This window comes from Mustelus asterias, chromosome 12, assembly GCF_964213995.1.
Source record: "Mustelus asterias chromosome 12, sMusAst1.hap1.1, whole genome shotgun sequence".
NCBI classification, from domain to species: domain Eukaryota; kingdom Metazoa; phylum Chordata; class Chondrichthyes; order Carcharhiniformes; family Triakidae; genus Mustelus; species Mustelus asterias.
Genome location: NC_135812.1, coordinates 60,152,317 through 60,178,401, shown reverse-complemented (window position 1 = coordinate 60,178,401; position 26,085 = coordinate 60,152,317). Strand labels below are relative to the sequence as shown.

The following is a 26,085-nucleotide window of genomic DNA, read 5'->3' as shown; positions in this document are numbered from 1 at the left end:
GAGCACCCGGAGGAAACCCACACAGACACGGGGAGAACGTGCAAACTCCGCACAGACAGTGACCTGAGGCTGGAATCTAACCGGAGTCCTCGGCGCTCTGAGGCAGCAGTGTTAACGCTGTGCCACCGTGCCACCCCTAAAGTTTCATGCCTTATTAAAAAAAATCTACTTTTCTATTCTAATGACCGAAATGAATCACCTCAGGCTTCCCCCACGTTATACTCTTCCAGCCACTTTGTTGCCCTCTCACTTCCCTGGCTGTTTCTCTGTGTTCTCCTCACAGCCTACATTCCCACCTAGCTTTGCAGCATGGATATGTTACTCTCTGAGTCTAAGGTGTTGGTATAGATTGTAAGTGTTGAGTCCCCAGCATTGTTTCTGTCAGTATCTAATCCTGTCTTGTTGTTTTGTTCTTTTCCTTTAAACCCTCCCCCCTCGGACACACCCACAGCTCCATTTCCGTGAAGTCGGCTGGCAACATTCTGGACGATATCGGGAGTATGTTTGACGACCTGGCTGACCAGCTGGATGCCATGTTGGACTGAGCCCCATGGAGCCACCGTGGCACAATGCCGACATTGTCCCCCTTCAGCCCCAATGGGAATGACCCCAGTGTAACCTTCCATGCCACAGGTCACCCAGGGTGCCTGCAGAAAGCTCCCGGAAATCCCATGTCGTTAAAACCTGCGGCAAAAGCAGGTTATTGAATCGATCGACCTTTGCTGCACCTGATTTGATAGGGGTGGGTGAGATGGGGCTTTAAGTGCCGCACCCCACAATAAAGTTCGGACAGAAGCTGCTGCCAGTAAGAGATTGTGACCCTGGCGAGAGCTAGCTGCACAGAGACAGAGACTGAAGTCTATTGCATTCTTTTTTTAAACATGTATATATTTCCCTCCCCTCAGCTTCTGCTGAATGCTGCAATAAGCACTTAAATGAGTTAAAGCACAAAATGTAGGCTCGGGACCCCCCCCCAATGAAGAGACGATTCACCTTTAGTCATATGAGGCAATGATCTTCAATCCACTATCACTAAAGACTCATAAAGGCACTCGTTACACGGCCAGTCACAGTGGATCCAGCTCTCCCAGGGCGAGAGCCACTTCCTCCCCTCATACCAGTGGGCCAATTGGACAGGTTGGCATTCCAAGTGATTCAGCCTACAACACAGCACTTTCCTTACAGTGGACCTGACTCACTGGACCTGCGTCTCTCAAAATGTTCCACAGACTAAATCCTACTTCCTCAAGCCTAATTGTTTTTACAAGGCCCCGGGAGATTCTGTCGCTTCGATGGGCAGACAACACGGAGACGGCGCAGATTTCTTGGAGAAGATTCACACTTACTTTCAGGTGCAGATTAGCACTGCAGGAAGTCTCAGCATCTCAACTGCAGCCAAGTGGAAAGGCCACAGTGTGATTTCTGGCCATACTCTTGTGAAACACTGTTGGGACATTTTTACCACAGTAAAGGTGCAAGTTATTGCTGTGAGCCCAGGCAGGTATATTCCAGAAGATGCAAACTTGTGTCTCGTTTGTACCAAACTCTGGCACAGAGCCCAGCCTCAGAGATTCAGAGGAGGAGGCCAGACCTCATGTCCGTGATGCCTCTGCCATATGCTGGTTACACAGGTTCAGGGCAATCCAAACCCCCTGATCCCCCCAGGAGCTCATTCCTCGTGGATTTGTGATGATGGGCGTCTGTCAACTCCTCCCGCCCCGTGTTGTATCGCCTTAGACCATGGATTGCCAGGGAGATCAGTGTCAGTCACCGTAACACCAACACTCTGAGGGACAGGAGCTGCCACTAACGTATTGACCAAACAGCGCATGGTCCAGACGTGAGACATTTAAAACAGGAAACGAGGACACAAAATCTCTGCGACCTCAATGAGGGATACCATAATCTTAGTATGGTGCACAGAATCATTCCCAGTGAATCACTGTTGTCGGACATTCCAGTTATTGTCGGCCGTTACTCTCTCCCCCCCCCCCCCCCCGCCCCTCGCTCCCAGAGGAGGGGTGCATCTTATACACATATTTAATTCACAGTTCAGTATTTCACAAGGTAATCATGAAATAATTTGTGTGTGGACACCCTGAAACTTGCAACACAGAGAAACATATCTTTCTAAAAACCGTGGAAATGATGGATAGAAGGATATTTACACCGTGTGCAATGTTCTGTTTATCAACATCAAACTCGATTTGGTCACAGGATCTCCACATATCTCCTACATCTCAACTCCAACTCTATCTATAGAGGCAGTTTATGTGCCTTTTCTGGTGTGTGTGTGTGGCTGGTAAGGGATGTGTGTGTGCGCGCGCACACTTGTATAGCACGTATGTTGTATGTGTGCACCTGTGTAGCGTGTGCACCTGTGTCCGTTGCTGCAGGATGATTTCAGGCTATTGTGCCAAGCTCAACATTTAAACTGGGTCGGTACAACCCTAGTGTGAACAACTCCAGTGATGCCAAACATGCTTCTAATGGTAAAGATTCCAGTTTCTGGGATGCCTTGGAGGAAAGGAGTCATCAGCCAGTGGACTTTCACTTATCTGCGCTGTTTTTAAATTCCCATTTCCTCCCGATAGTTGCTGGGTTTCAATTCCCACTGGCCGCCACCCCCATGCTTCAGTTGCCATTCTTCATGTTCGTTACACACTGAGTGCTGGTAAATTATAAAAACAGTGGAGAATGAGATGGGGAGACCACCAAATCCACTCTCACTCACCAGCCGCGAGTTTGGCTAAATTTGCTGCCAAAGATCCCTCTGAGCCAGACATGCAGATAGGGATCCTCAATGACATTTGGACTGAGACCTGGGAACATTCAATTTTAGGAATCCCCTGGCCTCAGTCCACCAGGTGTCTGAGGTGGAATGTCCCAACCTTTTCCAAGACATTAGCTGGGAATTTGATAGCTTGAATGGGGAGAAATTGCTTCCACTGGTAAGAGGGGCAATAACCAGAGGGCATAGATTTAAAATAATTGGCAAAAGAACTGGGGAGTGGAGAATGTGTTTGTTTTTGACACAGTGAGTTGTTATGATCTGGAAGGTGCTGCCTGAAAGGGAGGTGGAAGCAGATTCAATCATAAGTTTCAAGAAGGAATTTAAGAAGTACAGAGTTATGGGGACTGGGTGAGACTAATTGCATTAATCTTCCAAAGATCTGGCACAGGTACAATGGACTGAATGGTCTCCTTCAGATGTATAATTTTCGATAGTAGGCATGATGTGGAGAACGGTGTTGGACTGGGGTGGGCACAGTAAGAAGTCTCACAACACTAGGTTAAAGTCCAACAGGTTTATTTGGAATCACGAGCTTTCAGAGCGCTGCTCCTTCCTCAATGCTACATGCTATGGTGGTGGTGAGGCTCAGGAGCTATTGCCAGGCTAGACACAGTGATAGCTGCAGGAAGAACAAGGAGTTTTAGGCAGGAGTGCCCTATACTTACAGTACATTGTGACATACCCTCGTGTCATAAAGCGACAGACACCACATACGCAACACCCCCCCAACCCTCACCCACTGTGGTTTCTAATAACAATCAGTGGGAAAAGGTTCTGAATAGGGTAACAACAGAATCCAATTCAGTATAACTACCTCAGCTGGTGGAGAGATGGTGGCATTATCAGCACCCCACTCCACCCCTGACTCTTCCCATGCCACAGAGACAGATTCTGCTTTTCAAAACCCGCCACTCTCAGTGAAATGCTTTGCAATGTGATGACTGTTGAGAACAATCCCTTTATGGAGGGTCACCCAGGACGTGCAAGTTCTACACCAATAACCATGCCACCTACTTCAGAAATCGTGATGGTTGCATGTTTGCCCACCCCATTTAATGGGCATTAATGTTAGAAACTGGGAAGGAGCAAATTCCAGACATGAACAGATGTCTGTGCATCAATTAGCTCCCCACACCCAATTGCTCCCTCTGTACTTACTGTGTGAGTGAGACTAGCTGTTATCCAGCGTCCTCATCACAACTACGTTCATACCATGTCTTGGATGTCGCAAAGCACTTTGCAACTCAGAAATCCCTTTTAAAGAAGACTCACTGCTGTCTCGTAGGCAAATGCAAAACGCTCTGCACTGAACAAGGTTCCCCCAAGCAACAGTGCCGGATTTGACTTTACAGCTGGGTCCATACTGTGTTAAAACTGCCTCTGATACATTTCCTGTAAGATTTCCCTAGCTGGAGGTGAGACGGGTTGTAAGTCCCCAGCATGCATTACACGATAGGAAATCAATATCCCGGTTCCCTTCATTCAACAATCATTGAATGTGAGAGGTGGCTGCCCTCCGTTGCCTCATCCAGCCACATGCTGCTATTATCACACATTGTCACAAAAACCCACCGTAAATCCATGAGATGGATTTTTAGCATTACCTAGATCCAATCTAATTCAGTATTAGTGACTTCAGACAGGTTTATATCGTTAGTATGGAGTAGTGGCCATCTAGCCTTTCTAAAACTGCCAAGTAAGAATGAGTATTTCGAAAGCACCCGGATGGCCCACGCTCTTTACAGTCATTTTCAGTTCTTTCTGAATGATAGTCACTGTTATGGGAAAACGTGGCAGCTAAACTACACACAGCAAGCTCCCACTAACAGCAACAAGACAATGACCAGATATATAAGCGTTGGTGGTTCTGTCAGTCTGTTGCTCTCTGTGTTTCTCTGCTCATCAAACACACCCTGGCACCCAGCACCAACTGGTGACTGGCATCGCTTACCTATAGGACGCAGTGCCCAACTTTCACTGTGGCACGTGCCAACCAGGAGGGCCCCATAGACAAACACTAGATTCCGTCGTATTGTCACGGTGGAACACTGCGTACGAACCGCTATGTATTATGTCACCATGGTAATATAGGGTGATCCAGCAAAATTTCCAACTGCAGATTTGATTATGTAAATAACTACCTGCTCCCATCTTGGAGAATATATTTATATATATTTTGAAACAGATTTTCTTTTCTCTCTCTCTATAAAGTACCAAATACTCTAGTCAGAGAAATAGTGACAATAGGGACCGAGGAGATGGGGGCTACACTGGATTTAGGAGCAGATCTCTGATCTGCTGAGAGAGATTTGTCCAAAAATCATGGAGAACACAGCAAAGGCACAATAGGACGATAGAATCGAGAATGTTCTAAACAATGTAAAAGCTTGATCTTTGTAAATTACAACTTACTGACTTGTGTATTATTAATACAAAATGTGTTCAATAGTTTATTCTGAAATTTCTAACACTCTGTGTGATCAAGCACTGTTTAATTTTTATCTGCTTGGCTGAAACGATATAAAATGTAAGTTATTGTTGAGGATTGAGAAATGAAATTGATGGACTGGATTAAGAACAGTGGTTGATTTCACTTTGGTCTGGATCACTTGTTATTTCTTTTTTCTGTGCTTGTGTGAGTTCTGTCAGTTGCATCATGAATGTCCACTATAACAGTCACTACATCATGTCCCATTACTCAGGAATGACCCCGGCAGGTAAGAGTGAGGGCATCTGGGCTTGGCAGTGATGCCCAATTCTCTGCCCCTGTAACCCGCACAGTCCCATACAGTTTTGGTCCCCTTATTTGAGGAAAGATGTAGTGGCATTGGAGGCAGTTCAGAGGAGGTTCACTAGATTGATTCCAGAGATGAGGGGTTTATAGTCATAGAGGTTTACAGCATGGAAACAGGCGCTTCGGCCCAACTTGTCCATGCCACCCTTTTTTTTAAACCCCTAAGCTAGTCCCAATTGCCCGCAGTTGGTCCATATCCCGCTATACCCATCTTACCCATGTAACTGTCTAAACGCTTTTTTTAATGACAAAATTGTACCCGCTTCTACTACTGCCTGGGGCAGCTTGTTCCAGATACCCACCACCCTGTGTGTGAAAAAATTGCCCCTCTGGACCCTTTTGTATCTCTCCCCTCTCACTTTAAACCTATGCCCCTCTGGTTTTAGACTCTCCTACCTTTGGGAAAAGATGTTGACTATCTAGCTGATCTATGCCCTCATTATTTCATAGACTTCTATAAGGTCACCCCTCAGCCTTCTACGCTCCAGAGAGAAAAGTCCCAGTCTATCCAGCCTCTCCTCATAACTCAAACGACTCACCCGTTTAATGCCTCCACACCCACCCACCCGCTCCCCCCCTCCCCTCCCCCTCCCCTCCCCCTCCCCTCCCCACTCCCCCCACCCCACTCCCCTCTCCCCCCACCCCACTCCCCTCTCCCCCCACCCCACTCCCCTCTCCCCCCACCCCACTCCCCTCTCCCCCCACCCCACTCCCCTCTCCCCCTCCCCTCCCCTCCCCCTCCCCTCCCCTCCCCTCCCCCTCTCCTCCGCCCTTCCTGTCACATTGAGGTCTTGAGACAGTGCAGGGCCAGCTTCCAGCCACCCTGGTTGTTTGGATTCTGGAACTGATGGATTGTGCAGCCACGCCGCAGGAATTTGGAAGATTTATGGCACACATACCCGGTGTCCACATCACACAGCGACTCTGAACCCTTGGAGGTAAGCCCCTTTTGTAGGAGGGTTGGCAGCGAACGGAAGGCAAAGTTAGAGGCACCATTTTGTGCCTAATCACTGCCAAGCCAAGAGGGTGAAAATAAACCACAAGCTGTTTGTTGCAGCTATTTTAAGGCTTGTTTCTGATGTCTGTAGCACCTTAGAAATATTACGGAGTGCATTGTGCACGCAAGGTGCCAGAGAGAATCATTAATACTGTCGCTGCCTGCCCAGTGTGAACACAGTGGTGTGGTGACTAATAGAAATACTGCCCAGCTAATGTTAAGACATCTAACTGAAAAAGCAATGCTGCTAAACTTCATAAGGCATGGAGACCCCCAACTGCCAGAGACCCCCGGCTGCCAGAGACCCTCGGCTGCCAGAGACCCCCGGCTGCCAGCAACCACCAGCTCCAGAGACACACTCAAGGGTCATTCCATCTATAAATCACCTGAACATTGGTTCGACAACACCTCAATTAACTGCCAGTCAGTACCTCATGCAATGCTATCCATTAATCCATATATAAACCACCCAAAATCTTTAATTAGATTCCAGCTTGTTAGTTGTTGTGGGTGTATCTTCACACCCATACTGTTATTTACCCTGGGAGCTGTGCAGTGTCAACGATCGGCCAAGTAGCTGTGAATTTCCCACATGGAAATCAGATATCTCAGGAGTACTGTTACTGATTAAATCCTTTACTCCCCAACATGTTCAGTAAGGAAGAAATTCTTGCTTGCACCCTCATCTATTGTTTCCCTGCTATGTTATCGATTGAATAAGGTAACACACCCTAATTCCTGACCAATTATCATCATTTCACAATATACATTGCTAATTTTAGGCATTCTAAGATTGAGTGGCATAGTGCTAATGATTATCATGGTGTTAATGAGGTATTTACCAGAATTTAGCTGTTCAAAATAACGGAGGCTAAGCGTGAGATACTGGGCCCGATTTTACCAAAACTTCTTTCGCGCCCGGGCGCGCTCTGTCAGATTTTTTTCGAACTGCGCATGCGCAGTTCAGAGCTCCGATCGGTCCGCCAGCGCTAAGCCCTGCCCACAGCACGGATCGGACCGGAGCTGGCAAAACGCATATAGGCGCGCTGGAAAGAGGATTCCGGGCTCGGATCTATTTGACGCCCAGATTCAGCACTTAGACTCAAATGGTAAAATCAGGCCCACTGTTTGCGAATGGCAAATGGCTATCAAGCAACATATTCCTGACCTTCTCAACTCAGCAGATCTCACAATCATCCGAATTCTCTGGTTGGTTTGTCAATAATGGCATTTTTTCTGAGTGATCTGGCTTATGATTTAATCCTTGCAGTGTAACCTCCACTAAGATGCCCTTCGCCCCTGAAGGTTGCTGACCCATACTGGGCTACAGTTCCCTTGGCTATCTCACACAGGTAGTCTTCTTGAGTAAGCATTAGTAGGCCTTTCAACCACATGGGGGCTATCAGGTTTGAACCAAACTCCAAACTGCTCTAATGTGCACACACCCCACTTGCCATAAGCATCACTGGACTTTAATCAGGTGCAAGATATATTTCCAATTGTAATATGTGTACCCTCTTCCTGATAGAGTTGTGGTGTCCTCTCAGGGTGCAGTGCTGGGCAAACTGTATGGAGACTCTGGAGCTGTCCAAGCATCAAAAGTCCAAGCAGAAAAGAGAGCCTGTCAGAAGGAGAAATTATCAATTGCCCTCAGGCCAATGCTATTCATGTGTTAGCTATGGAAGGGCTGTCACACATGAATCAGCCTCTACAGCCACAGCAGACGGTGTTCAATACAGAACTGATGTACACCTTGGGTGCAGTCCATCATCTCCCGTGATAGAAGGATGACAAACATCCTGGCTGAGATTGGTGTGGATTGGGGAATCAGACTTAGCATTTCCCTCTTCCCCACCCCTCACCTCTTCTTTCACATATTGCAAAATCAAGATGCAAACCTATAACAGAACACCAAGATTGAATAAAAGGCTGATCATTATCCTGTGTAGCGACATCCTGATTTCATGGACCTTATGGAGGTGGTGGCAGGCACAGTTATTCCCAACAGGAAGAGGGAACTACTTGATACATGAACTATATAAATGTCCCAGGGAAATGGGGATTGGTGCTGGAGATGTCCCATCTGCTCCTGATCAGCCCTCCACTAAACATAGTCATTCAAAACTCTGCTCCCTCTATTACTTGTACCAAATCCCACCCACCTATCAGCCCCATGCTTGCTCACCTACATTAGTTCCCAGTGCACGGACATCATTTTCAAATTCGCATCCTTGTGTTCAAATCCCTCCATGACCTAATCCTTTCTACCTGGCAGGTTCATTATGGATACACTGCAGACACGCTGTTCCTTACTGCCTAGATTCAGAGATTAAGCAGCGGGAACTGCTTTTGGGTGAGGATTATCTGCATTCGTTTACAGTGGGCAAAGTTCTCTCATTCTAGCGAATTTGTTCCACTGTTTGCAGGAAGCACTGTCAGTTCACCAATGTGCAACACAGTGAATTACTCTGCTGGACTGCTTTGCCAATGAGGTTTCAGTCAGTGCTACTGAAAAACCATTAATTACACAGACTTCTATGAAACCACATGAAGATTGTGCTGGAAACTATTTAACCTCACCAGTAGGGCTCTAAAATAACACTCAGAACAACTTGCATTTATATAGTGCCTCGAATGTAGTTAAAAGAAAGTTTCTATGTGTTTCACAAGAGCCTCAATCTACATTTGACACCAAGTCCATTTCACAGAAGGCTGACTCTTAGGATGAAGGGGTTGGCTTAGGAGGAAAGGTCGAATAGGTTGGACCTAAAAGAGGCCAATGGAGTTAATGGGAGGTGAGCTTATTCAAACACCAGGTTCTCAGGGGACTGACGGTAGACATTAAGCAGACGTTTCCACTTGTGGAGGCTATCTAGAACTATGGAGCACAGTTTAAAAATAACTGGTAGCCCATTTAATAAGACGCTGAGAGGAGTGGGGTCTTTGGAATTCTCTCCCTCAGAAGGCTTGGTCCTTGAAAATATACAAGGCTGAGGTTTAGACAGATTTTTGATCAGCGTGCAAGTCAAAGGTTATGGGGGTCAGACAGGAAAATGGTATTAAGGGCAGGATCAGATTAGCTACGATCTTACTGAATGGCAGAGCAGGTTCAAGGCTTCAAATTGATCCACTCCGGCTGCTCATTCTTTCAAAATTGAGAGATAATAGGACAGCTGTCCACATGTTTGGTTAATGGGGTTGGTTGTAAGGACCGTCAGAAGGTTGGAGAAGGGTAGAGATTTACTGAAGGAATTCCAGAGCTTGGGGCCTAACCATTTATGGAATGATGAGAATGGCAAGATACCTGAATTGGAGGAGGGCTGAGGTCTCGGAGGGTCCGAGGAGTGGAGGTGGTGACAGAGATTGGGAGCAGCAAGGCCATGGATTTGAAAATAAGGATGAGGCAGTCAGACTGCAAACCAATTTAGATCAGCAAAGGGGGAATGAGCTACAGTGTCTCAGCCTGCTAAGTCAGCCATTGTAAATGCTAACGGTTATGCATTCAGGCTTCCATGTGCACCATTGATTGTGATGGAAAGATCCACACAGCCCCAAGCAAATTAAATCATTGAGGCCTCTGAATCTGGATTCCAGGATTAACAAGCTGTGACTGAAGAGCTAAACCAAGGCAAACTGCCACGCTGATCAACTGGAGACAGAACACTACAAAGATGCTATTTATTGCCATTGCAATTTATATTTACAAGTTACAAGCTTTGATCATACTAAAATTCAAAAACAAAACAGTCAACATTATTAAATATCTCTAAACATTTTACACAATGTACATTTATAAAATGCCACTGAATCAAGTTTGTATATGTGGCATTACTGCATATCGGGATGAGTCTCTCATCCACCATGACTAAATCAAAGCCTCGATACCATTCCAGGATATGGCTGGCACTTTCAGTGATGGAAATCAAGTGTTGGGACTTGCAAGTTAATGTGGGCCAGAAACGTGGTTGCGACTTTGATGTGGCAGCATGCTAATCACCAATCCCAATGAGGAAGGCTCTCTTTGGGAAACTATGAAGGAAAACAAGCATTTAGGATTCACCTCTGCTTTTAAACAAATAATCTTGCATTCAGACTGGCCTTGTATAGGAAACTCCACCATAATTGTAATCGGAGGGCAACTTAAAAAATTTAACTTTCTATAAGCAGTGACAGCAAAACAAAGAACAAATTACTGAACTCACTGGGATTGATAATAATTGGCCTGTGGTGGGTGGGGTGGGGAAGAGAAGTAGGGTTTATTTTTGGAAAGATATATAGGTTACATAGCATCCCTGATCTGTACTTACCTTTCAGATTCGTGAGATATGTGTTGGCTTATTATTCACAAATTCAGGCAGATTCTGCTATCGAGCAGAATGAACATTCTGATTATCTGGTGTAAAAAGCTCAGTTGTTCAAACCTGACAACCCATTTAAAAAGTTAAAAACGTCTTAGTGATGTGCTATTGCTAGCACTTCAGACAATATTCACACCCACCAGTGGGCAGAGTTTTTGTGCCAATCTTCAATCTATTTTGACTCATTCAAATCTAGTGGGCATGAGAGAATTGGAGATGAAATTTTGAACCAATGCAGAGTTTCAGCATCCAAAATCTTCTCAAAACACAGCAGGGAGTACACTAATTCATTGTAGCGGTAATCATTTGAAACATTTTGGCACCAAAACATCTTTCAAATAATTAAGTACATGTGAAGAGTCAAGACTTTGATTTAGGAGGGGCCAGCAGTCAATACAGATATAATTAACATTCGAGAGAGAGAACTCTTTCAATACATGTATCATTTACCACAGAATTTCACCTCAAAGAATAACTAGAATGGGCCATCCTGTGGTCCTTGGGTTCTGCAAAGTTTGACATGAGAAAGGCCAGTAGCAGATAACCAGTAGAATGGAACTGCCTACAAGATGGTTTCAACACTATGCCCGACACCAGCTTGTTTTAAAATGGCACACTAAAATTTTTCCCTATGATAGAACAGCACAAAATCATCCTTGTGTAAAAAAAAACCTCTCAACATTTTTACAAAATGTGTTTTCATCACAAGTTAGGGTATTTTTAATGTGCTAGCAGGTAACGGGCAGGGCAGAAGTAGAGGGCTCATTTCTTGACCATTGCTCTTCGTTGTAAACCTGTCAAAGTACAAGTATTCTTAAATTCCTTTTCTCACTTTCTCACTTTCTACGAATCCAATCATCTAAGATCAGCTTAGTGGGGAGCACAGTCCATTGCAGAGCTGATGTGACCCATCATAGGAAGGAAGGCTGAAGGCTGCCACTTATTATTACTGTCAGGGGCTGCCTACACCAGCCCTGATATTGTGGGAGTGTATGCAGAGGTCAGATGCTGTGTTCTGATGGGGCAATAGTGACGGGGAGGGGGGAATTAACCCCAAGATGCTCATACAACTCAGAATAACTAGCTTCCAAGTGTTGCAGTGACACAAGGGGAACTCTTCTTAAACATAAAAACCTGTACAGCCTAACATTTTATTTCATAGTTTAAAAACAAATTGATGCAAGACACTAATTTGCAGGCGACATTATAGGGAGGCACTTCAGTTGGATTATACTTATGGGACATAACTTGACCTGCCTGCTGATGTACCAGTTAAGAGTTCTTTCTGCTGGGATTATCACCAGAACCAAATCCCAGCTGGCCAACCCTGCTCTGAACTAAAGGCTCCAGCTTGCATTGTTGGAGCAGTGTAGAGACATGCAGTCTCTCACTTCAGGAAACTGTGTGGAGGTGGACCAAAGGCCTGCCACAAAGACTGCAGCCTCTGGCCAGAATACAGTGATGCCCAGTCCAGGGCAGCGACCTCCTAATGCTATCAGTGTTACTCTCGAGTGGCTTCCTGATAATGGCCATCTGCCCTGCCTCCTTTTCAAATAGGCAAACAATGCATGTCAATGCATGGTCTACCACCACTCCCATATCATGGGGTAACTGGAAGCTCTCCATGAGGGCATGTGCCTCATGTATCTTTCTGCAGTGTGGTCTACACACTGCATTACTAGCCTACAAGGACTTTAGGCTGCTTGCCTCAAGTTAGAGGACATAGGGATCTGAAGCACTGGGAGTTTTTCTGAAGTGATACCAGCACAAATTTGAACCCAAGCAAAGCCTCTCTCACATTTACGTCTCCATGTCCACTGTGTGCTCAGAACAACCTTTGACCAAAGCGAAACGGACAGTACCAGTTTGGATAGTCGAGGTTGTCATAGTATCTCAGTGGCTCTGTATCTGTACAGTTGGATTTATGGATTTAAAAGTTAGGTTTTGGTTGCATTAAACCTTAATAATTTTACCTGATGCCAGCAGATTTTATAAGGGCAATGTATCAGGAACATTATAGCACAATCTCTCTCCAATAGGAACTTCAGCTGCCTGTGAACACTTTCAGTCAAATCCTGGGTACAATTTGAGAGTGGGTGTCACTTAGCTGGTTGACTTTGCCCTGGCATCGAAACAACTCTCAGAATGCTGTCTTCAGTGATATTTCAGTACTTCAGGAAAAGATTTTAGGGTCAGACTTGTTTAAGTGTAAACCCTAAATATTGATGTCACTATGCCTCTCTGGTGCATTGCAAACGATAGTTCCCTGGATGAGACATCACTGTATTGGGAGATGACATCCAAGCAGCACTTTGTCTCAGTCTGCTGTGTCATGTACAGTCAAAAACTGACTTGGGAGAAGGGGGTGGGCTCGGATCTGCCTCACACCACCCGAGGGGCATCCAGGGGGGCAAAAGGGGAAAAAGTTGGGTTTCAGAATTAATTGAAACACTTGCAACATTGTGATGATAATGCAACAAAATGCCATACCAAGTAGATACTGGATCTTAATATAAAACCTGATGAATTCTTACAGAACTGTCACATAAAATAGCTTCACTATCAAAGAATGCCTAGCTTCTTGCCTGAAAGACAAAAACCCACACCATCAGTCACATTGAAGTACAGGAGCATGGTGATAGTCTTGGGATGAACTGATGCAGTCTTGCAGAAGCAAATCATTTTTAAAATAATCACGGAATTGAAGAGTGTTGCAGGAGATCGGATTTGGCACGTGAGGATTTGCACACAGACTGCCACAGGCTTGTGTGTAATGCACAAGGTTTAACAAACATCTGCTGAGCGAGCAGGCAGGCAATGCTCCCACCTCTAACACTCCCTTCCCTGCTAGATTCTAAATACAAACTTACTGCAATTCACTGACTACACATTGGGTAAAAGTAACATTTCTCACACACACAAGTGCTTGTATGATCACGATGTGTCATTAGTGCTAACTTCTTCATTTGTACCGCTTTTCACACTACGTGCTGCTAAATTTTACTGAAAACAGAGTCTGTGATGCAGTGTAATAAGGTATGAGAGTAATAGAGACCGACTTGGTGATATTTGCAGACCTCATACATGCAGAAGTGTACACCTCCTATTGGCACACACATTGCAGTGATATCTCTTGTGCTCACCATATTAGTGCAATTGTTGACATGATTCTCTCTGGAAATATAAAATAGTTTCAAACATTGAACAGTAACAAGGAGAGGCAAAGGAAGCTGGAGAGAAGGGCCTTGATAACTGGAAAATTTGATCATAATTACAACAGTCTTATCAGAAAATGGGGGGGCACCTGAACAGTTGGCAGCTAAACTAGTACCTGAAACCTCGTAAGTCTCTATGACAAAAGATGCCTAATATTTTCACAGTATTGTTGATTTAATATTGGATGGCCCAGATGTCTATTTCACATTAAACATGATCTTTCTGCATATCGCGTATCAGAAAATGAAGGCTTTCAATCTTTATCAATGTGGAGAGAATGTCTTCCATCACCTTCACTTTAAACAGGGGGGGGGGGGGGGGGCACTGCGGCCCCCCTCACTCAGCCATTCACAGCCAGAAAATGCAGAAGCTATAATGATGCTTCTCAGGTTTGTCACAGACTTTGAGCAGCTAATTTTATCCAGCATCTGCAGTCCAGTTGCATGTCGTTCCAGACTGTTTGATAATGTAAAACCCCTGCACTGGCTGAACAGAAAGATCAAAAGCTTCAGTATTAATTTGATGTGGTGATGTGACATGGAGCTGCAATCTTCTGGGGGTTGGGGAAAGACCGGCGTGTAGATAGTATGTAAACACAGGGATTTGACCAGTACGATGATCATTTAGTTACCGCAGGCATGACGGTAGCTAGTGATCCAGTTTGACTTGTGCAGTCAATTCTTTTCAGAGTATTCCTTTAACCGAACAATTACAGCGGGTGAAGCAGGCAAGCACTGGCTTGAAGCATTTAACCCAACCCCACCCCCCAACAATGTGCAGTGGAGTTACAGCAGGTACAATTTACAAACTATTACACCCTCTCAAATACAGTCTGATACACACACGCGCGCACCCACACACACGCACACCTTACAATCCCAGTTAGGTGGGTATTCACAGCTAGGCTTGTCAAGACAAATTCTGACCAGGATCCTGGAGCTAGCCTCCTAAAGAGATCTTTCCTTTAAAAATATATATAAAAAGCATTTCCAAGCAGCTGGTAAATAGGCCAGAAGTGGAGGCGGGAGTGGGTGGGACCACCCTATTGCCCATCGAGTGGCTGGTGTAGCAAGTCCTCGTGATGGGGAGAAATATGAAAACCGACGGTGGAGGAAACTCCTCTTTAAGACACGTTTAAGGGTGAAGGTCTCTTCACCACACGAGGTTAGTACATGCTCTCAGGTGCATGGTTCTGGGGTTTCAAACCCCCCAGATCAGTAAAGACCACCCCACACCTGATTCCCCCCCCCACCCCTCAGGGCAGCTTTCACAATCCATATCATATCCTGCACTGAAGCAGCAGTTCCTCATGCAGCTTCCTGGGCCATGTAGCCCAATGGACACACACGGTGGAGAGAGGCTTCAATGTTCAAGTTACGCACCCTCCAATGACTGGAGGCACGTATTCAGGCTTTACAGCAGGGTACACCAATTTAACAAATCCTTTTTCCCTTTTGCTTGTGCTAACATGCATTTCCGGGTGTCACTTCCTAAAGCACCACGTTCTGTATCTTTATGTCCCGTGTATCTCTGTCCTAGGATAGCTGGTAAAAGCCCTCACTTGACACGAGGCTGGCAGCTTCCAGTGCGGTTCTGAAGTCTTCATGCAGTAATAATCTGGTGCTCACGGTGCAGCACTGATTGAATATCCCGACCTAACTGAAGTCAGTTGAGGAGCTTCGCTGTATTTGTCCATGTAGCTCTCTGGTGTTCCAGCCTCAGAACGGAGAGTTCATCCCCAGCTTGGTTTCGAACTGCAGCTTTTGCCTTTTCTGGTAACGGTCTCGTAATCTGAAGAAACAGGAGGCAAAACATTAGGCATTTTTACCTCCTCTCAAAACATGAATTAATCCAGCAAAGTATTAAATTTAAGAAAATTGGGTTTTAAATATGGAAATTTGAAAAAAGACTAGATGAGATGTCTCTTTGCCTGAGCAGTCCACTGATCAAAAAAATATCACACCACCACCCCCCCCTCCCCCAGGTTGTTTACTGAGGCATCGAATAATCTGTCTATGATGTGTGTACAAAGACACAACCATTTCTCAGTTTCTGGTGTCGCAATGTGATTTAAAATAACAGTTTATCTGGTGTTAAATGCTCACAGCATGAGAAGATCACATCAAGTTCTCAAATTGAAACATTTAAATGATCAGCGTGGAGAACTTGACTGAAGCTCTCCTGCACCGTCCAGTAATCTGAAGATGTCTCAGTTTCACAATCCTCATCCTGGAGTTCACTGATCTCTCGATTCTCGCACCACTGCCATCTCTGTAACCTCCTCCAGCTCTTACGACCCTCTGAGATCTCTGTGCCCTCGTAACCATCTCACGCGTATTCTCCACTTCCTGGCAGCCATGTCCTCAGCTATCTGGGTGCTAAATTCTAAACGTTTTAGTCTCTCCATCTCTTTCACCTCCAAGATATTGCTTAAAACCTACTCTTTGATGAGACTTTTGACTGCTATCTTAATGTTTCTTCTTTTGGCTTGGTGTCTGATTATGCTCCTGTGAAGTGTCTTTGCAGGTTTTACAATGCTAAATGCACTATATAAATCACAGAATCCCTACAGTACAGAAGGAGACCGTTTGGCCCATCGAGTCTACACCAACTCACCCATAGAGCATCTTTCCCAGACCTTATCCCCTAACCCCACATATTTATCCCCCTAACCTACAAATCTGTGGACGCTAAGGGACAATTTAACATGGCCAATGCATCTAACCTGCATATTTTTGGACTGTGGGAGGAAACCAGAGCACCCGGAGGAAACCCACGCAGACACGGGGAAAATGTGCCAACTGCTCACAGACAGTGACCCGAGGACGGAATTGAACCGGGTCCCTGGCACTGTGAGGCAGCAGTGCTAACCACTGTGCCACCCCAATTGCAGGTTATTTGGATGAACATCAGAATTCATTCACAGCGTTCACCAGCCTTTCACATTTGCAATACAATTACTGGTTGTCAGCAGTTATAGAACCATCATTCATTTAGTGCAAATAAGCCTGCCGATCTCACAGGGTAACCATACTTCCCTTCATTTTTTGGGTTGATTCACAGCATACTTTTACCACATTTCCTACATTACAGCCTTGACTACACTTCTGAAGTACTTGTTTGGCTTTGACAAGTCAGCTGATTGTGACAGGTGCTGTATACACAAGTCTTTCTCCTTTCCTCTGACACGGGCATGTCTAATTGGACAATACGCAAGCAGCTCCTCACAGAGAAAATGCAGAGTAGAGTTGCCAATTGAGAGATGATCTGACCTAATGTGTGGTCAGGATTAATAAGGGAGAGTGAGAACTTAGAACAAGGGACAGCTTTTTTGAAAAAAAAGATTCAACTTAAACTGCCATTTTAAATCTGAATGCACGTACCCTGGATTTATTAGTCCAATAACATAACCAACTAAACTCTTATACCCACCATCACATTTTTAATTGCTCACCTTCTGAGCCTTTGGTTAGTGTACCTGCTAACCCGACTAAGACACCAGTTCTGAAGGGTAACCGAGCCAGCCAGTCTGAGAGACATAAACTAGCCAATAGGAACCATGCCTTGGCTGTAAGATTCAATTCTTGGAGTTTCTAATTTAACCTGTAGCTATCTCTCAACAGTATCTATTTTTTCAGAAGAATATACTCAAAATCAGGCAAGACAAAGAAAATGTTTCCAATCCCAAATAAAGTGAAAGTTATTTTAGCTCCATATAATCACATGCTACCAAATTGTGAAGAAAGGTTATGAAAATTGCCTGCAGAGTTTGAATGGCCCAATTGCAGGTTGCCTCCATGGTTCAAAGAAATAGATGAGAAGCCAAAGTAAATTCAATGGCAACCAAATGGTGCCAAACTTGAATGATGAAGGATCTACAGCCAAGCCATTAATCTCCATATAAGCATCGAGGATACCTGCAGCACTTTTTCTCCTTGTGTTTCTAAAGGAATGGAAAACCAAGGGAGGTGAGGAACTAGGAAGGACCAAAGAGCCAAAAGAATGGGGTAAAAAATAATTCGAGAGAGCGGAAAGAGACTTAAAATAAAAAGACCAGTGAGCCACCCCAAGAAGTTCTACAATGCTCTGTGGGAGTGGGTGTAACCCAGCACCCTGCAACATCTGATGGCTGACCCAGCAGATCCAAGATCTGTAACTCAGTGAAATAATTCTGCAAAAGTACTAAAGATTTTATAAACTCACAGTAAAATTTCAACAGGAGACGTTAAGTGCTTATGAAAAAAGAATACTGTGAATGAAATTCTCTCACACAGAAACATCACATCTTCTGCACAGTGTCCAAAAATATATCGATTCGGAGGATTACGGGGATATGGCCGAGAGAGGGGCTTGTGTGGGATGTTCGTTCGGAAAGTCAGACTTGATGGGTCGGATGGCCTCTTTCTGCACTGTAGGGATTCTATGGTTGAAGGCAAATGTTCTTTTACCATAAGTGCTGAGGAAGTCCCCAATTTCCTGTGGGAATGACACTGGCTGTAAACCGGCAATGGACATTGGAGGCAGAGGCCTCAACTCCTTTAAGTTTGTGTACTTACCGAATTTCATGTAGCTTGACCATTTCATTAATAAACATCACCAGAATGACAGACAGGAAACCAAGAAGCCAGGAGATCAACGGGATATCCTGCACATCAAACGTCAATGGGGTATCCATATTCTTCCAGAGGTTTAAATCCACCACCACCAATATGATTTGGCCCACTATCCTGGAGGTTACAAACAACAAAGGAAACTAATTCAATCAGAGACTTCACAATATATCTGTCCCATGGCAGTCAATGGCAAGGCAATTTCTCCATCATTTGCACAAAATTTCACAGTACAGAAGCAGGCAATTTGCATACTTCATCTAACCTTAACATGCCCTTTCTATTCTTTTCTCACTCATGTCCAGCTTCCCTCAAATGCATCTAAGCTAGTCCCCCAAACTATTCCATGTGGTCACACGTACAACATTCTAACCATGCTAGATAAAGAGGTTTCTCCAGAATTTGTAATAGAATTTATCAGCGACAATCTGAGGTTTGGACTCCCCACACGCGAAACATCTGATGTGAGCAACTCACTTCCTAATTTTAAAGACCTCCATCAATGCTCCCTGACTATCTGCTGCCTCATAGCGCCAGGGACCTGGGTTTGATTCCCAGCTTGGGTCACTGTCTGTGCGGAGTCCACACGTTCTCCCCTGCGTGGGCTTCCTCTGGGTGGTCCGGTTTCTTCCCACAGTCTGAAAGACGTGCTGGTTAGGTGCATTGGCCATGGTAAATTCTCCCTCAGTGTACCCGAACAGGCGCCGGAGTGTGGTGACTAGGGGATTTTCACAGTAACTTCATTGCAGTGTTAATGTAAGCCTACTTGTGACTAATAAATGAACTTCATCTTTCTCCCTTGAATTTTTCCCTCTCAAGACATTAACTCTTGCCAGCGGCATTCTACAGTCAGGGTGACAATGAGTATGGAAGCAAATCAGAGTCAAAACCTGACCTTTCCAACATACCATGTTTTTGGACATCATGGGATCAACAATAATGGAATCCCAAAGTGATATCAGCACCCTTACTGACCTTAGGAGGGGTCAATGGTAGCTCCTTGGGTAAGATCAGCGAATGCACCCTAGGGCAATAATGAAACCTGGACCCTTCCACCACTCAAAGCCACACAGCACGGCCATTGGAAAAACCTCTGAATATATTTTGCAAGTTCATTTTAAGGTACAATAAAAAACTTTACATTTTCCCATCAGTAAACTGTACTAGTGCTGAAGGCCAGATAGTCAAGTTAATGTTTATTTATTAGTGTCACAAGTAGGCTTACATTAACACTGCAATGAAATTACTGTGAAAATCCCCTAGTTTGAGTACACTGAGGGAGAATTTAGTACGGCCAATGCAACTAACCAGCACGTTTTTCGGACTGTGGGAGGAAACCGCAGCGCATGGAGAAAACGGGAAGAACATTGAGACTCCGCACAGACACTGACCCAAGCCAGGAATTGCTCTGAGGCAGCAGTGCTAACCACTGTGCCACCGTGCTGCCCTCATCTCATGCCGTACGGTATGGGTCTGTGCTTCCAATGGTCATTAAGAAATACAATGTTACTCAGAACACAGCAAAGATTAGACTGACCAGAGGAAATAGTTTTTTTATGAGACGTGGACTTTGCTGGCTGGGCCAGCACTTAATGCACAAACCCTAATTGCCTTGAGGTGGTGGTGGTGAGCTGTCTTCTTGAACCGCTGCAGTCCCTGAGGTGTAGTTACACCTACAGTGCTGTGCGGGAGTGAGTTTTAGGATTTTGTGACTGCGACAGTGAAGGAATGGCCAATATATTTCCAAGTCAGGATGACGAGCGGCTTGGAGGGGAACTTCCAGGTGATGGTGTTCCCATGTGTCTGCTGTTCTTGTCCTTCTAGGTGGTAATGGGTTTGGAAGGTGCTATGTAAGGAGGTTTGCTGAGTTCCTGCAGTGCATCTTGTAGATGGTACACACTGTAATTACTGCGCATTGGTGGTGGAGGGAGCGAATGTTTATGGATGAGCTGCCAATCAAGCAAGCTGCTTTGTCCTGGATGGTGTTGAGCTTCTTGAGTGTTGTTGGACCTGCACTCAACCAGGCAAGTGGGTGTATTCCACCACATTCCTGACTTGTGCCTTGTAGACGGTGGACAGGCTTTGGGGATTGAGGTGGTGAGTTACTCGCTGCAGGATTCCCAGCCTCTGACTTGCTCTGGTAGCCACAATATTTATATGGCAGGTCCAGTTCAGTTTCTGGTCATGGCATCCCCCAAGACGTTGGTAATGGGGGATTCAGCGATATTCATGCCATCAAATGTCAAGGGGCAATGGTTATATCCTCTTTTGTTGGAGATGGTCATTGCCTGTACGTGTGTGAATATTACTTGCCACTTATCAGCCCAAGCCTGGAATTGTCCAGGTTTTGCTGCTTTTGGACATGAACTGCTTCTGTATCTGAGAAGTCGCAAATGTGCGAACATCAGTGAACATTCCCACTTCTGACCTCATGGTGGAAGGAAGGTCATTGATGAAGCAGTTGAAGATGGTTGGGCCTAGGATAGTTGGACAGTTTTAAACTTCATCTCACGCCACACTACCCTTGTTAAATCTGAATATTAATGTTTTCAACTTGTGTCATATGCTATTTAATAGAACAAACCATGGAAATAAAAGGGAGGTAAACTTAGGATTTTACCTTCTAATCAGTTCTAATCCCAGTACAGCAGTTAGGTTTGTTTTCTTGCTAATGAATGTTAAGAATACATTTAGATATATTCTCAGGATAAAATGCAGAGTTGTATAGCAGTAATGGGCAGATGAGGCAAACCCTACATTGTCAAGGGGGAGTCTTCACCCTGCATTCACTACAGCTACACTTTACCTAGGCTGTGTTCAGATTGAAACTACACTTAACTGATACTTACACCACAGGGAGAGTGGAGCACCACCACAAGTTGCTGAAAGGGCTTTTCCTCCACAGAGCTTTGGACCGATGAACATGGCTGATGGAGATGCATACTGCAACCGAGAAACAATAAATTAGCAGTAATATGTCTACTTTGCACAATATCAATACAAGTACATTGTTTCTATACTTGTAGTTTAGGCAAAAGTAGCAGTACAGATTGGGAAAGATCACAACAAAAAACAGATTCATTGTATTTTCTGCACATTAGTGCTGATGCAGAACAGTACATTATATGGCTGAAACCTAAAGATTGCTTGAGGTTTCTAGTTTCCCCTACTAATGACTAGGTGGAGTGGCCAGTAGCAGAGGGTAGAAATGAAGGAGGTGACCACATTTGCTCTGCCACTATCGAACTCTCTGATGAGTACCTGAATCCAAGACAGAAGTGCTCCAACATCAGGGAGTGTGCAATGCTGACAATGCCACACACATTCCATACTGAGGAACACCTTCAGTGGAAAGTGAACAACTCTCTCACACCTATAAAAAATTTGGTTTGATCAGCAGTATCAGGAAGATGAATGTCATGGCCCAGGACATTGTCAATACTGACAGATTGCCAAATGGCAATGTGATGCTGGAAATTGTTCATAGCTTCACATACTTAGGCTCTACAATCCCTGCAATCTATCACTCAATGCTGAAATTAACATGTGCACCACAAACCTGCAGCTGTTATTTCAAACTGAGTAAGAGACTGAGAACACTAAACTCCAGTCTACCTAGACTGTGTTTTCAGCAGTAGTGAGACCTCAACGACATATGCTCGGCTGAGCACGTAGACCTGTGGAGGAAAGGCTGAACAGTTTCTGCCTTCTCTGTCTCAGGCATATATTCAATGTTACTTGGTCGGATTAATTCCAACAACATACACTTGTGTCTGAGTCAACAACGTCTGCACTGCCTCAGACCCCTTCTGTATGGTGAACTGGTCACTGGATGATGACCTCTCCTGCTATAAGGGCATCTGCGAGTGATATATGAAGATGACGGATGTTGGCACTGACAACAGGAAGACAGTCACTGTTGGCCGTGAACTCTGGAGGCTGATTGTTTGGAGGGACAATGAAAGAGGTGACCAGAAATGAAAAGCTCAGCTGGTGGCGAAGATGGCACAAAGGACTGTTTTCTCCTTCTCAGTCACTGTCTTCCTCTGCAGCAAGTGCAGCAGAGACAACCATGCCAGAGTGAGGATTCCTGAGCCACACCAGGAGATGCTGAACACAGGGCTGGCCACAGTGCAAACCATCACCTGATGAGACAGAAGGCAGCCAAGTTACTATCCACGTTGTGGTCATATAGTTCAGCTGCTTGGTGCTTAGATGAAGGCTAGAGGATGGCATCAGAACTATTGGTGAAGGAAACCAACAAAGTAGAAGATTCATTCTACAGAAATTATTCATGAATAACAGTTCTAATGGGTTATGCAATAACATCTCTACTACATGATATATGGGTCTACTTGCTCAGCCTATAACGGCCACAAGAACTAAGATATTTGCAGTGTTGCATATGAATTCTGTCCATAGTTTTACAAGATAAGCGCATGGGTTCATAGAATATTCATAGAATCCCTGCAGTGCAGGAGGCCGCCATTTGGCCCATCGAGTCAAGTGTTCATTATCCATTACTCTAATACCCAAATTAACAAGTCATTTTCGCAACTTGGTGCATCTTCCTGTATGTGAAGTTAGCATCATTATGGTTGGGAGGCAGGCCAGAAGGTAATAGCACAGGAAAGGTGGATAATTAACTGGTGCATATATCTATGTACAGGGGAGTATCAAGCCTAATGATTGAACTTGTCTCTTGAAGAACAGAAACTTGCACAATTCACTCCTATCTTACACAAGGCACCCTTTTTTAATGAGGAAGATAAACAGCGATTGTTTGCGACTGCTCTCCCACAATCACACCCACTTCCTTGTGTAAACTGCTTGTGGTTAGAAACTGCATTCCATCTGGGGAAACAGTGTTGTTTTCAATTGTCCTCACCCTCACTGAGACGTGATAATTTGAGCTTCGGAAGCCAGAACTTGATTTAGAATCCACACAGGAGGGATTTTACTGTCACATTTGCGTCATTCTGTCCTCTGACTGCAGAAATGACACAAATGTACTTAGCATGACCTCAACATTTAGAAGCAACATTCAAGGCAGCCAAATGAATGCATCTTTGAACCAAGGTATGAATACATACAGTACACACACCACCTCTCTTTGTGCATTGTCCTTGTTGGGTTGGTGAATATGCCTCAATTATGCACTGGCGCCTTATCTGTTCAGGATGATTATATAGATTTAGTCCGTTGGCAAATGCCACCCGCAGACAGCAGCACTTTTGTCTTAACAGAAGCACTAAAAGAGATAAACCCTGTTAATTTCTGAGTGATTAAGCGTGCTACGGCACAAACTGTAAAGCGTTTTTTTATCCTGCACTCTATTCATGCAAACTTTGATCCAAGTACAGCACCTCTGGGCAAACCAATTGAACTTAGTTGGATTTGAGTTAATCTGTGCAAGTCTAGATGTCAGTTCATCATTAAGCCACCCTCCCTGCTGAACAGGAGTGATTTATGCAATCAATGTTCTGACTACTTGAAAGACTTGTTGAGAAGGTTTTGGCAGGGAACATTCACACTGCAACAGCCTTGCCCTTAATAATTCAAACCATTTAGGTTCCTCACTCACCCTCCCTTCCAGCTCGCCTCTCTAAACCACTCTCTCGTGCCAAGTCTCTTGGGAATAGTACTAAGAGTGTCAAAGCGGAATGCACCAGAGTATTTTTCCCCTGATTGGCCTTGGCTTTTTATCCCAGGGGTTAATTAACATGGCTACAGAGGGAAGAAGAGGGGAACTGTGTAATGGCGACACTCCAGCCATTATGAGGTCCGAGGCAATCTTAATGGACCAGTTGATCTTTTCCTGCTGTACGTTGTATGTTCAGATGTATTATTGGGGTTCCAGCTGGGGCACACAGCTCAGTTTCTTTAACCCGCAACTGCTCTCGTTATTACCACAAGACAAGAGCAGCGGTGGATGCTGGGACAATGGGTAAATTTGAGGAGGAGTTAGACAGATTTTTAATTGGTAATGGGTTGAAAGGTTATGGGGAGTTAGGCAGGAAAATGGGGATGAGGAGCATATCAGCCATGATTGAATGGCAGAACAGACTTGATGGGCCGAATGGCCCGATTCTGCTCCTATATCTTATGAACTTGTGATAGCGAGCCTGCACGGCATTACGGCACTGGATGGAAATGCATAATGTTACTCTAATACAACAAACTAAAATATTGGCTGTTAAACATGTAGATGTCAAGACATCTAGAACTAGATGCAATTTGATCGAGTCAAAAGAGGTGGGTTTTGTGACACCTACCCACTGTATGTATCAGAGATAGGAACTTCAAATGCAAACTTTTCAATGAACTGACAGTCTTTCAATGAGTAAGACTAGAAGTGTTGCAATTTAAATCAAATCAATTTTTCCCACAGTATATTGTGAATTTTAGGTTTGCAGACACTATAATAAATATAAACTAATTTACAGACTAATACTTGATATTCTTAGATGCCCAATAAAGCTATTTCACACATCTGGCTGCTCAAGTACAGAAACTAGGCAGCATCTGGTGAGTGGCAAAGCAACACCTCCCTACAAATAACAACGGGTGGCACGGTGGTTAGCACTGCTGCGCCTCAGCGCTAGGGACCCGGGTTTGATTCCCAGCTTGAGTTACTGTCTGCGTGGAGTCTGCACATTCTCCCCGTGTCTGCGTGGGTTTCCTCTGGTTTCCTCCCACAGTCCGAAAGACGTGCTGGTTAGGCGCATTGGCCATGCTAAATTCTCCCTCAGTGTACCCAATCAGGTGCCGGAATGTGGCGACTAGGGGATCTCCACAGTAACTTCATTGCAGTGTTAGTGTAAGCCTACTTGTGCCACTAATAAATAAACTTAAACTTAACTCCAGGCAACTATCAATTCTAGAGAGAAATTAGATTCTTCCGGAGGCAATAGGCATCAGTGTAATGGACTGGTTTGAGAAACTAGGCTATTGCTCGACCAGGGAACATTTGGCTTCTCTTACCTGTGTGAAGAACAATGAAACAGGCCATCACTTTTTGAGCCAGCAATAAGCCATTGGAATATTTGCCAAACCACATTGGTGCTCCTTCTGCAGAACTGAAAAATACCACAGCATCAACACATGACATGGACTTTCACACAGTCTAAAACTCCCTCACTGCGCAAGGAGCGCATGCAACATGGGAGCTGTTCCTCCTTGTTAGTGTATGCCTGGCCGACACTGATAACTGCCCACTGTGACAGGCTCGAGACTGATAACCTTAGTTGTCTGGATTTTAAACATAAGTGAACCCCCACCTCACCACTGGATGGGTTAAAGCATTTCATACGTTC

At 44.7% G+C, this 26,085-nt stretch overlaps 2 protein-coding genes across 8 annotated transcripts in view; one reads left to right on the top strand and one right to left on the bottom strand.

Moving 5' to 3' along the window:
* Positions 1-5,387, top strand: part of caskin2b (CASK interacting protein 2b) — a 255,010-nt gene extending 249,623 nt beyond the window's left edge. For all 5 annotated transcript variants that reach the window (XM_078225315.1, XM_078225314.1, XM_078225317.1 and 2 more), the window contains one exon: positions 452-5,387. In XM_078225315.1, the coding sequence (XP_078081441.1) occupies positions 452-545 (94 nt within the window). In that variant the 3' untranslated portion in view covers positions 546-5,387. The remainder of the gene's footprint in view (positions 1-451) is intronic.
* Positions 5,388-15,615: 10,228 nt separating this feature from the next.
* tmem94 (transmembrane protein 94) overlaps positions 15,616-26,085 on the bottom strand; it is a 108,068-nt gene continuing 97,598 nt past the window's right edge. For all 3 annotated transcript variants that reach the window (XM_078225309.1, XM_078225312.1, XM_078225313.1), the window contains 4 exons: positions 25,754-25,848; positions 21,619-21,712; positions 18,716-18,886; positions 15,616-15,950 (listed from right to left, as the gene is read on the bottom strand). In XM_078225309.1, the coding sequence (XP_078081435.1) occupies positions 15,878-15,950; positions 18,716-18,886; positions 21,619-21,712; positions 25,754-25,848 (433 nt within the window). In that variant the 3' untranslated portion in view covers positions 15,616-15,877. The remainder of the gene's footprint in view (positions 15,951-18,715; positions 18,887-21,618; positions 21,713-25,753; positions 25,849-26,085) is intronic.